This window comes from Glycine max, chromosome 16, assembly GCF_000004515.6.
Source record: "Glycine max cultivar Williams 82 chromosome 16, Glycine_max_v4.0, whole genome shotgun sequence".
In the NCBI taxonomy this organism is placed as follows: domain Eukaryota; kingdom Viridiplantae; phylum Streptophyta; class Magnoliopsida; order Fabales; family Fabaceae; genus Glycine; species Glycine max.
In genome coordinates, this window is record NC_038252.2 from 3683719 (window position 1) to 3698212 (window position 14494).

Sequence of the window (14494 nt, forward strand, 5' to 3'; positions counted from 1 at the left end):
AAAAAAATATTTTTAATTTCTTAATCAATGTGTTTCTTATGGTCTCATATAAAAAAAATATTTTTCTTTATTTTAAATATTATAAGAAAATTTCAATTAATTAACACAACTGAGTCACCAAGCAAAGCCTCTAAAACAGCCGGAGGAGGCTACTGCCACTCCCTATCTCAATCCTGATAGCTAAGGCACCACTTAGTTAAAATGTCAGCAACAAAATTAGCTTCCTTGTGAGTTGTGAACCCAGCAGCAAAAGCTCACGAATGTCACAAATAACTTCCCTATGCTTGTAAAGGTTGATATTAGAATAAAATTTGTTAAAATTCACTTTTGAATAAAATTTATTTTATAACAATAAATTTTGGTTAAAAGTAATTTTAAAGTGATTTATACATACTTCAATATTTTATTTTGAAAATAAGTTAGTAATAAAATTCATTACAATTTTTTAGGATAAATAACCACTTTTGTCCCTCAATATATAAATATTCTCTGATAAATGGGTCCCTAAAAGATGAAAATATAATTTTTAGTCTCTCATGTAGAAAGTGCGACAAATATATTCAATCATTAACTTATGTCCGTCACCGTTAATAGAATAGCCTAGTGGGACGAAGGGACAAATTTGTCAACATAGTCATCTTTAATCTTTCTACTTTTCGTCTTTCCACTCCGCTGACAAATGCGTTGTTGAAAGATGAAAATGCAAAATTTAGTTCCCAAAAATATAAAAAGTGCAACAAATACATCCAGACGTTAATAATGAATTGTATATATCTCTGTATTAATTTTTTTTTTTTTTAAGTTAACCTCTATATTGGTTTGGACATTATTGTATTTTCTTTATTTAGATATATTTGGGTTTTTTATTTGTTAGTAACTGTTTTCATTTCATTCATATTATGTATAATAAATATTCTCTCGAGTGAAAATACATAAGGTTTATGTAAAGGATTCTTTCATATTTGATATATATATATATATATATATATATATATATATATATATATATATATATATATATATATATATATTATTGATTAAGGAAAAAAGATTTGTAATTTTATTTTAACTTTATCTAGTTTAAATTTTGTGAGACTTTTTTTTTCAAAAAAAAAATAGTTGATTAAATTCTTTTTTTAAAATAAATAAATAAATAAATTTGGTCCAACAGTGTTTTTTCTACTCAAAACTCTTGAGGTATTATCTTCAAGCTAAATATAAAAGTACTTAAGTTGGAATTGGGATATGAAATAATTTTAAAGATTAAAAGTGAAAAATTTAATAAAAATTTGATAAAATTATAAGATATAAGATAAAGTTTTTTTAACATCAAAGATTAAGGTTTGACAAGAAAATCAAAATAATAAAAATATATATATTAAAAGGTAATTTAAAAAATATATTCCATAAGTATTAAACGAATAGGAGTAATAAATTACAAACACATAATAATAATAATTAGTCTCAGTCTATCATTAACGTCCGAGTATATTTGTTGTACTTTTTATATTTTTGTGGATTAAATTTTGCATTTTATTCTTTTAGAGACGCATTTATGAGGGAATTACATATTGAAGAACAAAAATAACTATTTATCATTTTTTCTATGTAATGTAAAAATTACTTAAAACTATTTTATCCTAAAAATAATTCTAAACGGATGATCAAATATTTAACATAAAATTATATATATATATATATATATATATATATATATATATATATATATATATATATATATATATATATATATATATATATAATTTCATCTTACTCATCATTTCATGCTTTAATAATAAATGTCGTATTGTTTAATCTTGATTTGGAAATTGGAATCTTGGACTGTGAATAGTCTTATTCAACTAGAATAGAATAAAAGTGCTTTTAGTAAAGCATATATGTGTTGCAGGGTGATGCTTCATCTTCTGCTGTGACACCTGAGGCAAACTTCCCTTTCTAACCCAAGGTACGATACAACTTAAAAAAGTTTAGCCATAGGATATTTTAATTTTTAAATGTGTCTCAAAGTAATGAATTGCTGGCTTTCTGTTAGCCTTAATGAAGAGTGTGTAGTGTACTGTGTACCTATTAGTTTCTGCGCTAGAGATTTGGGTTGCGTGTTCTTCATTATTGAAGGGTTAATTTGATGCATTTGAGTTATGTGCAAAGTGGACTTAAGTTTTTATGGACATTGACTTTTACATATTCTGTTGAATTTGTCTCAGGCCCTTCAATGGATCTGGAGGGAATGGCTAAAATCTCCATCTTGTTGGTGGGGCTATGGCTACTAGTTAACTGGTCAGGGTTGTTGGATGCAAAATACATGAAGTACAAGAACCCTAAACTGTCAATTGATACTCGGGTTGAGGATCTTGTTAAGAGGATGACTCTTGAGGAGAAAATTGGCCAAATGTTGCAGGTTGAGCGCAAGTATGTGCCTGCTGATTTGCTTAAGAAGTATTTTATTGGTAATCACCAGACCCTTTTCTTTGTTTGTGGTTATGTTTACTCAATTGGCTAATAATGGAAATTATTTTTTCTTCTGAGTAGGGAGTGTATTGAGTGAGGGAGGGAGTATTCCGGCTCCACAGGCTTCTGCTGAAACCTGGATTGATATGGTGAATGAATTTCAGAAGGGTGCTTTATCAACCCGGCTCGGAATTCCAATGTTTTATGGGATTGATGCCGTTCATGGACACAACACGATTCACAATGCTACTATTTTTCCTCACAATATTGGCCTTGGAGCTACCAGGTATATTGATAATTTGATATCAATAATGTTTTGTGTCGTAAGGTGTGTGAGATGAGATGGCTGAAAAGGAAGAGAGCAATTGGAAGAGAAGAAAAATGTTAAGAGAGAAAAAGTGAGAAATGATAAAAAAAAAAAAAGGCAGAGATAGTAGAAGAGAAGGGATGCAGAATGAATATAAAAGAAGGGTCTTGCTAATTAGTGCCCTTAGGACATTGGTTAAGAAACTAAAAGGAGAAAATATTTATTGTAGAGAACATAGGAGTATAAAATAAGTTATGGACAGCGTAATTTGCTCATCCCAGTAATGTTTTTTGTCCTTTTAGTTTCTTAACCAATGTTCCAAGGACACTGGTTAACATTTGTCATAAAAGATAGTGAATGTGAAAAAATAAAAGTCCATTGACTTTAGCAGCATTCCATATGTCTTAGCCATTTGTTTTTAAAAATTATATTATGTAGACCTATAATTTGAAGTTTGGACCATGATCATGAACCAATTCAGGCATTAATTACCACAGATTCTAAAGCAACTCAGGCATGCATAGATTTGTATCAGACTTGCACATCCTAGTCTGGAAACTGAATGTAATTATTTTATCTGGTTTGTACCCAAAAAATGCTTTATCCTGGTATGTTATTGTCCTAAACTGAATATATGCTTTATCTGGTTTCCCTTTGCACAAATTATCCTATTGTTATTCTCGATACATTTACTGTTACAAAGGGTAATATTGGATATTTTCATTTTGCTGGTTAGGGACCCTGAATTAGTTAAGAGAATTGGAGCTGCAACTGCCCTTGAAGTTAGAGCAACAGGAATTCAATATGTTTATTCACCTTGTATAGCAGTAAGTAATTACGACCAAATTTTTTGCTCTTAACTTATAGAGATCTTTTAGCGTAGGCTTATAATCTTTGTAGGTCTGTAGAGATCCAAGATGGGGTCGGTGTTATGAAAGCTACAGTGAAGATCCTGAACTAGTTCAAGCTATGACTGAAATCATACCAGGATTGCAAGGGGACATCCCTAATGATTCACCAAAGGGTGTCCCTTTTATTGCTGGAAAGTAAGAATTTTGAAAACTGAATAACTTTATTTTGATATGATTGTTCCAGTATCAGTTAGTTTTGAACCTTGGTAGTTGATATTCTTGCTCTTAATTCTATAGAATTGTTAAACGGTCCATAGAACAAGAGTTATTCTTTTAGTCATTGGTTTTGCTTGAAGTGGCTTGCATCTGAATGGTCTTGGATAAATATATAAATAAGCTTTCACAAATCTTCTCCATGCCCTAATACTTACTTGTTCTAATTCTAACATCTAACTTTAACCTTCAGAAACAAAGTTACTATGCTTCAGGACAGGATAAAATTCCTATGTATTCTGTTGATTTTGTAGTTAGTATTTAGTTTCTGAAATACTCATGTATTGCTGGACAGAGAAAAAGTTATAGGTTGTGCTAAGCACTACGTGGGTGATGGTGGAACAACCAATGGGATTGATGAGCACAACACTGTTATAGATAGAGATGGATTGATGAAAATTCACATGCCAGGCTACTTCAGCTCAATCAGCAAGGGTGTGGCAACCATTATGGCCTCTTACTCCAGTTGGAATGGAGTTAAAATGCATGCTCACCATGATCTTATTACTGGCTACCTCAAGAATACTCTCCATTTCAAGGTAAAATGATTTGTTTGTTGAATATAGCATTGAAACCTGTTTATCATTATATGTGCAAATTTTTAAATAACCCCTTGCCTTTTCTTGGATCTCTTCAGGGCTTTGTCATTTCAGATTTCGAGGGTATTGATAGGATCACCTCTCCTCCTCGTGCAAACATCACTTATTCAATTGAAGCAGGAGTTTCTGCTGGCATTGACATGGTTAGTTTAGGCCAAAAGTACATGATATAGCCTGAATTGATGTATATCCAATGAGTGCACATTTAATATTATCATTTATCACACACTTTGCTTGGTTTTGCAGTTCATGGTTCCAAAGCATTACACAGAATTCATAGATGTTCTAACCATGTTGGTGAAAAATAAGCACATTCCCATGAGTCGAATTGATGATGCGGTGAGAAGAATTCTGTGGGTTAAGTTCATGATGGGTATTTTTGAGAATCCTTTTGCTGATTACAGTTTGGCCAAATATTTGGGAATCCAGGTTGGCTATTTTGTTTCCTCAAGTGTTTCCTTTAGCTTCCCCAAGTTCACAAATTGATATAGGGATCACCTTGTAACTCTTCAATGTTTACCATTTTTTCTTAACAGGAACACAGAAATTTGGCTAGGGAAGCAGTAAGGAAATCAATGGTCCTTCTGAAAAATGGTGAATCTGCTGACAAGCCTTTACTGCCTCTTCCTAAAAAGGCGCCAAAAATACTTGTGGCTGGAAGCCATGCTGATAATCTAGGATATCAGTGTGGTGGCTGGACCATAGAATGGCAAGGAGTCAGTGGGAACAATCTTCTCAAAGGTATATATATATATATATATTTTTTTTATCTAATTATATCTCTATCATTGTCAATTATAAATTGCAATTCTTGTTCTTATTATTCTTGTGAACCTTTGTATGACCAGGGACTACAATTCTCGCTGCTGTTAAAGACACTGTTGATCCTGAAACCACAGTGGTCTACAAGGAGAACCCAGATGTAGAATTTGTCAAATCCAATGAATTTTCCTATGCCATAGTTGTAGTAGGAGAGCACCCTTATGCTGAAATGCATGGTGACAGCATGAACTTGACAATCCCAGAACCTGGTCCTGAGATCATAACAAATGTCTGTGGAGCAATAAAATGTGTGGTTATCATTATTTCTGGTCGTCCTGTAGTTATTGAACCATATGTTGGTTCAATAGATGCACTAGTTGCTGCATGGCTTCCAGGTAGTGAAGGCCAAGGTGTTGCTGATGTTTTATTTGGTGACTATGGTTTCACAGGAAAGCTTCCAAGGACATGGTTCAAAACTGTTGATCAACTGCCAATGAATGCTGGAGATCCTCACTATGATCCCCTCTTCCCGTTTGGGTTTGGCCTTTCTACCAAACCTTCTAAGGCCCTTTTCTCCTCGTAGCTATCATTTTGATGTATACTTTTTATGTAAAACTATAAACAATGAGGGTAGGACCTCTTTACTAAACATGTGGTAAAATGTTACTAATTTATCATATTTTTTGCAACATTTTTAATAACAAATGTTACCAATTTACCTTAATTATATAACTTTTGCAGCATTTCTAACTTCTTCTTTTTTTTTTTTTTTTATCAATTTGCTATTTTACTATCCTTCAATCCAGATTGTCATAGCTATTGCAACACACCTAAGAGTTTCAGAAGAATTCATTTTGAGTTCTTGAATCACTTTTTGTGAGAATGCCACATAAGATGCAAAAACTTTCTTCATTTTTTTCTTTAGTGATATATTTTAATTTGGATTCATAGATTATTTTTTGTGATTTTTACATTTGAAATTTGTTGGAAAAACAAACATTAAAAATCAATATTTTTTTGAAAAATAAGAATTCTTGGAAGTTCTTCTAGATCTCAACTTCCAATATGGAAAACTCTTAAAAATGAGTTCTTGAACTCAAGAATTCAGCTCAATAAATTATAATAATAGACTTAGCAACAATCAAACAAAAATAATAAATCAATTAAAACATATTCAATACATAAACTAAATAATAATAGTAAAATAAATTAAATAAAACAAAACATGTAATATCATAAACTAAAAAAGAAAATAATAAAAATCAAACTAATATGTTTTAGAGTGAAATTATATTAATTTGTTATACTATTTTTTATAGTTAAATTCATGCACGTATATTGCTTATAGTTTTTCCTAATACTTTTGCATTTTAATCCTTCACTTGTGCTTTCTAAAACTCAATTTTTGAAATTTAATTAATAAAATATTTTTGAAAACTAAATAACAAAAATACAGTCAAACTCATCTTAGGGTTTTCAAAGTTGAGTTAAAATACGCAACCTAGCAGTGTACCTTATAAATCAGTACTACAGACAGAGGCACTAAAAAGAAGAAGCAAATTGAAAATGGTAACCATCCACTGTTCCCACCTGGTGGTTCCCTCCGAGCCCACGCCATCTTCAACCCTCTCACTCTCCCTCTGCGACCAAATCAAGCTCCCAAACCACGGATCTCAGCTCTACCTCTACAGCAACACCAGCATCACCCACCATCATCTCATCCACACTCTCTCAGCCTCCCTCAGTAAAGCACTCACTCACTACTACCCCTTCGCTGGCCGCCTCCGCCGCATCCCCGGCGGCCGCTTCCAGCTCCTCTGCAACGCCAGTGGAGCTGTCCTCATAGAAGCCACATGTTCAAGTCAATTCAGTTTCAAATATTTTCGCGATTTCGCTCCCGTCCACGCTGTCCCCAAAATCAACTACGATGATGTCCCCATTGAGGATGTCCCCTTGCTGGTGGCGCAGGTCACGAGGTTCCCCAACGGCTTCATCACGCTCGGTCTCTCCCTCTGTCGCGCTCTCCTCGATGGAAATTCGGCTAGCAGCTTCGTTAACTCGTGGGCCAAGCTTGCTAAAGGAGAGAACTTAGATTCCAGCTTGATTCCTTTGCTTGATCGAACCAAGTTAGATTCATTTAAACTCAATAAACCACCACGTTTTGAACACCCTGAGTTTTTGCCACCACCCCTTTTGACACAACAGCATACCCAGATGGAAGGACAACTTGGTTCGACCATATTGGAACTCACAAAGGGTCAAGTTGAGAAACTGAAGAAGAAAGCTAGTGACTTTGGAAGTGGGTATGGTATTAATAACGGTAATGGTTCCGTACGACCTTATACTAGTTTTGAGGTTATAACTGGTCACTTGTGGAGGTGTGTTTGCAAGGTGCGTTACGCGGGTGGTGATTTGGGTCAACCAACGAGGTTGACCACTTTGGTTAACTGTAGAAACCGTTTAAGGCCTTCTCTCCCCACGGCTTATTTTGGGAATGCAACGTTTCCCACGGTGACACCAACTTGTTCCTTTGATGAGATCATGCACAAGCCTCTGAGCTATGCTGTGGGGAAAGTGAGGGAAGCGATTGGGAAGATGAGTGATGAGTATGTGAGGTCTGCGCTTGATTACATAGCAAGTGTGGAGGACTTCGATTTGTTCAGGGACACGTTTTATGGTTCTGGTGATGGGAAAGGGAAGTTTAAGGGAGATCCTAATTTGTATATGGTTGGTTGGACGAATTTTAAGTATTTTGAGACGGATTTTGGGTGGGGGAAACCGGTTTCTTTGATTCCCGGAAACATTAATTCTAATGGCAAGGCTTTTCTTTTGGAGAATGCAAGTGGTGATGGCTTCATTGTAGCTGTTTGTTTGCTGGAATCGCATGTAGATGCTCTGAGGAAGTTGTTTTATGAGGATATGGAGGATGCTAGTTCCAAATTGTGATTGATGATGAATCTTGCATCCATATGAGGCTTCAATGTGATTCTGGGATTTTGTGTGACTAGGATTTCAGATTATCATGGACATGAAGCTAAGATGTATGACTGGTCTCTCAGTTTTATCCTTTTGATTTTTCTCTGTTGTTTATAATTGATTTGCAATTAGCAAGTTCTTGATCAAAACCGTGATAAATTAGCAGTATATTAGCGGCGTGTCTCGTTACATGTTTATATCTAGCACGTTACCTGTTACCTAATAGATAACCCTTCCATTGAACGCCAAAATTGGACATTTAGATCCGTAGGCGAGGAAGTAAGAAGGTATTGTAGTTTATGTTAAATTACAATTTTAGCTATCTTTCAAATCCTGGTACGTGACTTTAATTTTTTTTAAATAATCATGATTTTAGTTCTCAGTTTTAAAAAAATATAATTTTAGTCTAATTGTTAATTTTGCTTATGTTTTATAGCTTTTATTTTGACTTAATCGAATCTTATATCTAATAAATTCTTTAAGGTACTATCATAAAATAATTTAATTAATTAAAATATTTTAATATAATTTTTAAAAAATACAATGATTAAAATCACAAATAAAAAATTAAAGGAATACCAAAATTACAATTTGCAATTTAGCCTTCAGTTAATTGTTGCAAGGGACAATTCATGTTGGACTTGGCTTGGGCTCTTTCTTTGGTTGGGTTTATTGCAAAGTTATTGCATCTTGTTCTTCCGCTTTTGGCAATTGAATTCTGCACCTCTCTTATTGCATTCTGCACCTCCCAGCTTTTGAAGAACCCCAACCTACCCCTTCTATCTTCTTCTCCTCTTTCCTCTTCTTCTCTTCTTCTCCAACTCAACTCTTCTTCCTGGAATTGGCATTCCTATTTTGAGTTTTGGATTTGTTTCCAAAACAAGTGTTCCGTAAGGATATAAATACTCTTAGGGAATGACCATTTCAGAAGAAAATTTTTTTCGCAAGCAAAAATAGTGTTTCCAAAATGACCATTTTGAAAGCTATAAAATGCACTTCCAGAAAGGCTATTCTAGATTGCAATTTTTGCTTCCAAAATGGTTCTTCCATAAGCTAAAATGGTACTTTCTAAAATGTCATTTCTAGAAGATACAAAATACACTTTAAAAAAGACTACTCTGAATTGCAGTTGTTGCTTTCGGAATGAACTTTCTGTAAGCATAATAATGATTTTCAAAAATCCCTTTCCAGAATATACAAAATACACTTTCGAAAAGGTTGCTTCGGATTTAAAAAGTTTCTTCCAGAATGGTCTTTTCGTGAGCAAAAATGCTTCTAGAACAGTCATTTCGAAAGCATTTTTTGCTTATGAAAAGGTCATTCTAGAAACATTTTAGCTTACGGAAAGAGATTTCTGAAAGCATTTTTGCTTCTGAAAAGGCCATTTTGAAAGTTGTTTTATAGTTAATTAAATTTGATAAGGGAGAAGGAGGAGGAAGAAAAGAAAAAAGAAGAGAAAGGTGAAGGAGACACTTACCTTCATGAAATGAGGAAGGGGGGAGGAGGAGTCGCCACGAGAGGAACGGGTGTCGTCGCCATGGGTGTGCTGTTGAAGAAAGGATGTCATCATGAGGGTGTGCTGTCGAGGGAGATGTCTTCGCGGGTTGAGAGAAGGGAGGAAGGAGGTGTTAGGGTTGGGAGATAGGAGGTGAAAATTTCATTAAAGATATTTGTATTATTACTTAATAATGGGAGGTGCATGATACACATAGGGAGATGTAAGATTCAAATCCCTCCTTTTTTTTTCTTTTGAAATGTAAAATTACATTTTGAAATACATTTTCTTTTTGGCTTATGGAATAACCACTCCAAAAGATTAAAAAAATATTTCCAAAGAGTGCAGGAAGCAATAGCCTTAATTATTGCAATTCTTTTAGTCTTTTGATATGTGAAGTACATTTTTTTATAGCAAAGAATAATTGCATGTACCCAAACCATAGGTGCAATTTCAGTAGACTGTTATTTTGAAGGAAAAATTTCAGCAGACTATAATGTTGTCAACAAACGTGCTTTTGATGTGTGAAGTACATTTTTTATTGCAAAGAACAATTGCATGTACCAAAACCATAGGTGCAATTTCAGTAGACTATTATTTTGAAGGAAAAATTTCAGCAGATTATAATGTTGTCAACAAACGTGAATATATTTAATGCAAATTCAAGGTAAGTATTTTGGTTATGGTTGATAAAAGTAGGTGAGAAGTTAGTTAAAAATTGAAAAATTAATTGGTAACTAAAATGCTAGTTAACTTATTAAATTAGAAGTGTTTGACAAAATTAATTGTTAAAGTAGTTGAAAAATGTAAAATAACAAAAAAATAATAAAATCATGATTTATTTTTAAAAAGTTAACAAGAAAAATGAATAAATATATATAGGATAAAAGTGAAAGAAAATATAAAAAACTAGAAGCTAGTTGTATTTCAGAAAACACTAAGAGTTACTGAGAAATTACTAAAAAAGTTTGTTTATCAAACAATTAAATAAGTTTTTTAGCTAATAAAAAAATTAAAAATTAACTTAAATATCTTGACAAATAAAACATTTATAGTTACATGTAGATATTAGAGTGATATAAAATAATGCAAATAAAATAGGAAAAAATAAATCTACGGATTTATGAGAATGTTAGTTATAATTTTAGTTTATTTTTTAAAATTTTTATAGCCTTGAATATTTATCTTTAATAACATTGCAGGCAGAATCTATTGTCTATAGTATATACATAAGAAAATGATTTTTAAATATAATATTTACTCGTGACATTTGGAGCTCTAAAAAATTAATTGTTTGTTAATTTTAAATTAAAAAATTGATTTACAAGGTAAAATATAATTTCCGTCTTTCAATTTTTCTTAAATATACCTTTTTAGTTCTCTAATTGTTTAATTGACACATTTCATCCTTTACTTTTAAAAAATTTACAATTTTATGTTCTCATTTTTTAATTGAGATATTTTTTTCTTCACTTTAAAAAAAAAATCACAATTTTAGTTTTTTTAACTAATTTCAACCGTTGGTATGTCTTTATAAACATTGATTGACACAAGTTTATTTATTATTCATAGTATAAATATTTTTTAAAATTATTTAATTGCTAGTAAGCTTAATTTATTAAAAAAAATACATCGTCAACATGTCTGAAATTAATCTTTTGAAAAAAATAAATCATATAAAAAAAAATATTCATTTTTTTGCACTCAAGATTTGTGACGAAAATTTATTACTACAATGAAACAATTTTATACTAAAATCATAGTTAAAAAAATACATATTCATTTTCCCATGGATATCATATTAATAATGACCAGGTCTGTGTGCCAAACGACCCACTGATTCCCCTCTCCAAATCCATCTTGAATATTGGTTGTTTCAAATAGATAATTACTCGAAGATCATTCTGAAAATAAGTGAAAATATTAAGCACGTTAATTTATAGCAGCATAGCTAATGAGACGCAATTTGTTCTGTCTTGAATTCAACCTTTCAAGGTTTATTCTCACTCTGATAGTAATTTTTACCTTACATAAACATTAATTCAGTCACTTAATTAAGCCTTGGAGTATTTTTGTAAATAACCACCACCAAAGCTCTCTCTGTAAACCAATTAACCACTAGGATAGCCAGTAATAAGCAGGAAAAAAAACTTACAACCCAATACACCAAGGTGTTTGAAGATATTGGAACGAGGAGAAGCACTAAATTATTAATATTCAACAATTTAAAGAGTAAGAAACTTAAACATATTAGAAACATAAATAAGAGACGTGTGCGTACTTCTATTCGAAGCCATCGCCTTAATAACTTTCTTTTCCAACTAATCATGACAACATCAATTTGGTTTACCAAGTGATATCATTACTCTTATTTGAAAAATCAACGACAACAGTGATCCAAGCAAGCAACGAAAATGTCTCCGCCAAATCTTACCTTACACCTATTACAATCACATATTAAAAGAATTTCTTGAAAGCATTCATGTGAGATGCCTTAATTTAGAGTGATGAAATGATAAATGTATAACTAGTTAATAAAATAAAGAATCCTTCTATCACATACCCCAATTTAGAGCATAAGGACTTAAGGAGTAAGGTTAGCTGATAAAAAATTAAGGAACAAGGTTCAAAAATTAAATAATCAGATAGAATAAACTTCATTACTTTTCATTCCGTTATTTTATTTTATTTTTCAATCCAAACAATAAACCTTAAATCTATTTCACTTCATCTTTTTCCATTATACATCTCATTTCCTCAAATCCAAATATAGCTCTGAAAACATGGTAAAAAAAATTAAATAAACAAGGGTACTTCTTTTCAAAGATGTTGCCATAATAACTTTCTTTCCCTGCTGCCAAATCAACCAATCAAGACCAAATCAAATTATTTCACCATGTCTCAGTATCCGTATTTGAAAAATCAATTCAGTCCAAGGAGGCCGCACAAGCAAGAAAGTATCCTAGTCAAAATTTGAGATTTTAACAATCACAGTTTGGAAATAGGAAATTCCTCCTCTTGGATGTCACCGTAAAAGAATTTCTTGAAAGCATCCATGTGAGATGCCTCCAAAGAAATTGCCACAATGAGGCCATCCCCATTAGCCTTATTCATAACAAATGCCTTCCCTTCAGCATCCATGAACCCAGGGCCAAAATACAAAGGCTTCCCAAATCCAAAATCCGCATCCTTATACGAAAAATTCATCCAACTAACAACAAAAAGGTTCGGATTCCCCTTGTAAGGTCCCTTATGCACACTTGAGGTTGGGTAGTGAAAATTGTACCTCACCAAATTCATGTCTTTCTCCTTTGCTATGTGATCAAGTGCTGACCCCACAAACTCCCTTGTCACCCTTTCAAGTGCCACCCTAACGTTCCCAACTGCATAACCCAAAGGTTTTTGCATGATTTCACCAAAGGAGCATGTGGGTGTCACGGTGGGAAATGCTGCATTTCCCGCATACCCATTAGGAAGTGGTGGAGTTATTCGGTTCCTACAATTAACCAAAGTAGACAACCTCGTAGGTTGGTCACTTTTCCCCTCATAACGTGCTTTACTCACACACTTCCACAAATACCCAGCAACAACCTCAAAAGTTGAATAAGGTCGTGAAGTACTACTAGCTCTAGTAGTGTTAATTATGTTAACGTAATTTACCTTGTGCTTGAGCTTCTTCACTTGTGCATCTGTGAGCTTCACTATTGCAACCACAACATTAGTGTCTCTGCCTCCTAATGAACCTAACCAATTCGGAGGAGTGCGAAACTCCGAATGGTCGTGGGACCTCGAATCATCAACCTTGTACGAATTCAACTTATTTCGATCACAGCACGGCATCATTTCCACGTGGTCCAAATTTTCCTTCCTAGCCAACTTGGCCCACGTGGTCATGAACCGCATGGACGCGGTTCCGTCGATTGTGCAACGACACAAGGCCACCCCAATGGTAACACCGCCACAAGGGAACCTCGTTAGTTGCACAACCAACAAAGGTATGTCCTCAACTAGGACATTGTAGTCAATGTTGGGTATGAGTTGTGACACCAAATGGGTAGGCACAAAATCACCCAAATCATCCAAGTTTAAATCTTTGCAATTGGCTTCCAAGAGTTGTGCTCCCTTGGCATTGCAATGAAGCTCCCATTTTCCACCTTCGATCGAACTCAACCTACCCGCAAGAGGGTAATAGATGGTCAAAGCTTGGCTAAGAGAGTGCCTCAAGGTGTTAACAAAGGTTGATGCATCGTGATCGGGGTGTGGCTTGTACACGTAGAGGAGTGGCGCGTGAGTGCGAAGCTTAATTTGTTCGATCAAGGAGAAGAGTTTTTCATTTGGGGTGGGTTTAGAGGGTAAGACGGTGTAACGAGATTCAACGCTCACCATTCTCTGTTGATTGGTTTTGTTCTCTTTGCTAATGGTCGTTTTATATTACCTTACCCATGTTTCAAAGGGGTAGTTGTGACACGCTTGCTGATCTAGATCACGTGACGTAAGCAGAGACGTATATGTTCATTATTAGACAACCTATTTGATTTCGATTCCACCACTTCTATTCTTAACATGGCTATATTTAGTAACCATCATTGAAACTTGAAAGTTAACTAGGTACTCGCGGACCTACATTATTTTGAGGGTGTGTTGCACCCCCTCATTTTTTAAAATTTATTAAATTTGTAAACAAAATCTTATATTTTTATATTTTATTTTATTTATATTTATATAATTGAACCTATTGAATTTATTTTTTATAATTTGCACC

General features: G+C 33.4%; 3 protein-coding genes across 5 annotated transcripts; 2 read left to right on the top strand and 1 right to left on the bottom strand.

Annotated features, from left to right (window-relative positions):
• Positions 1 to 1812: 1812 nt before the first annotated feature.
• On the top strand, positions 1813 to 5988 carry LOC100816705 (beta-glucosidase BoGH3B). Of its 3 annotated transcripts, none has more exons than XM_003548668.5 (10): positions 1813 to 1966; positions 2226 to 2468; positions 2551 to 2755; positions 3513 to 3603; positions 3677 to 3822; positions 4196 to 4439; positions 4538 to 4642; positions 4746 to 4928; positions 5036 to 5240; positions 5348 to 5988. In XM_003548668.5, the coding sequence occupies exons 2-10, from the start codon at positions 2234 to 2236 to the stop codon at positions 5842 to 5844; spliced, it is 1911 nt and encodes a 636-aa protein (XP_003548716.1). In that variant the 5' UTR covers positions 1813 to 1966; positions 2226 to 2233; the 3' UTR covers positions 5845 to 5988. The 3 variants fall into 3 exon arrangements, with proteins under 3 accessions (XP_003548716.1, XP_006598973.2, XP_014624645.1); XM_006598910.4 differs by lacking the exon at positions 1813 to 1966 and adding an exon at positions 2028 to 2112; XM_014769159.3 differs by lacking the exon at positions 1813 to 1966 and adding an exon at positions 2117 to 2137.
• A 747-nt stretch (positions 5989 to 6735) lies between these two features.
• Positions 6736 to 8386, top strand: LOC100819383 (spermidine hydroxycinnamoyl transferase). The gene has a single exon (XM_003548672.5). It carries the CDS (start codon positions 6828 to 6830, stop codon positions 8205 to 8207), a length of 1380 nt encoding a protein of 459 aa, XP_003548720.1. The 5' UTR covers positions 6736 to 6827; the 3' UTR covers positions 8208 to 8386.
• Positions 8387 to 12443: 4057 nt separating this feature from the next.
• LOC100775549 (spermidine hydroxycinnamoyl transferase) lies at positions 12444 to 14127 on the bottom strand. The gene has a single exon (XM_003548675.5). It carries the CDS (start codon positions 14116 to 14118, stop codon positions 12721 to 12723), a length of 1398 nt encoding a protein of 465 aa, XP_003548723.1. The 5' UTR covers positions 14119 to 14127; the 3' UTR covers positions 12444 to 12720.
• Between the last annotated feature and the right edge of the window lie 367 nt (positions 14128 to 14494).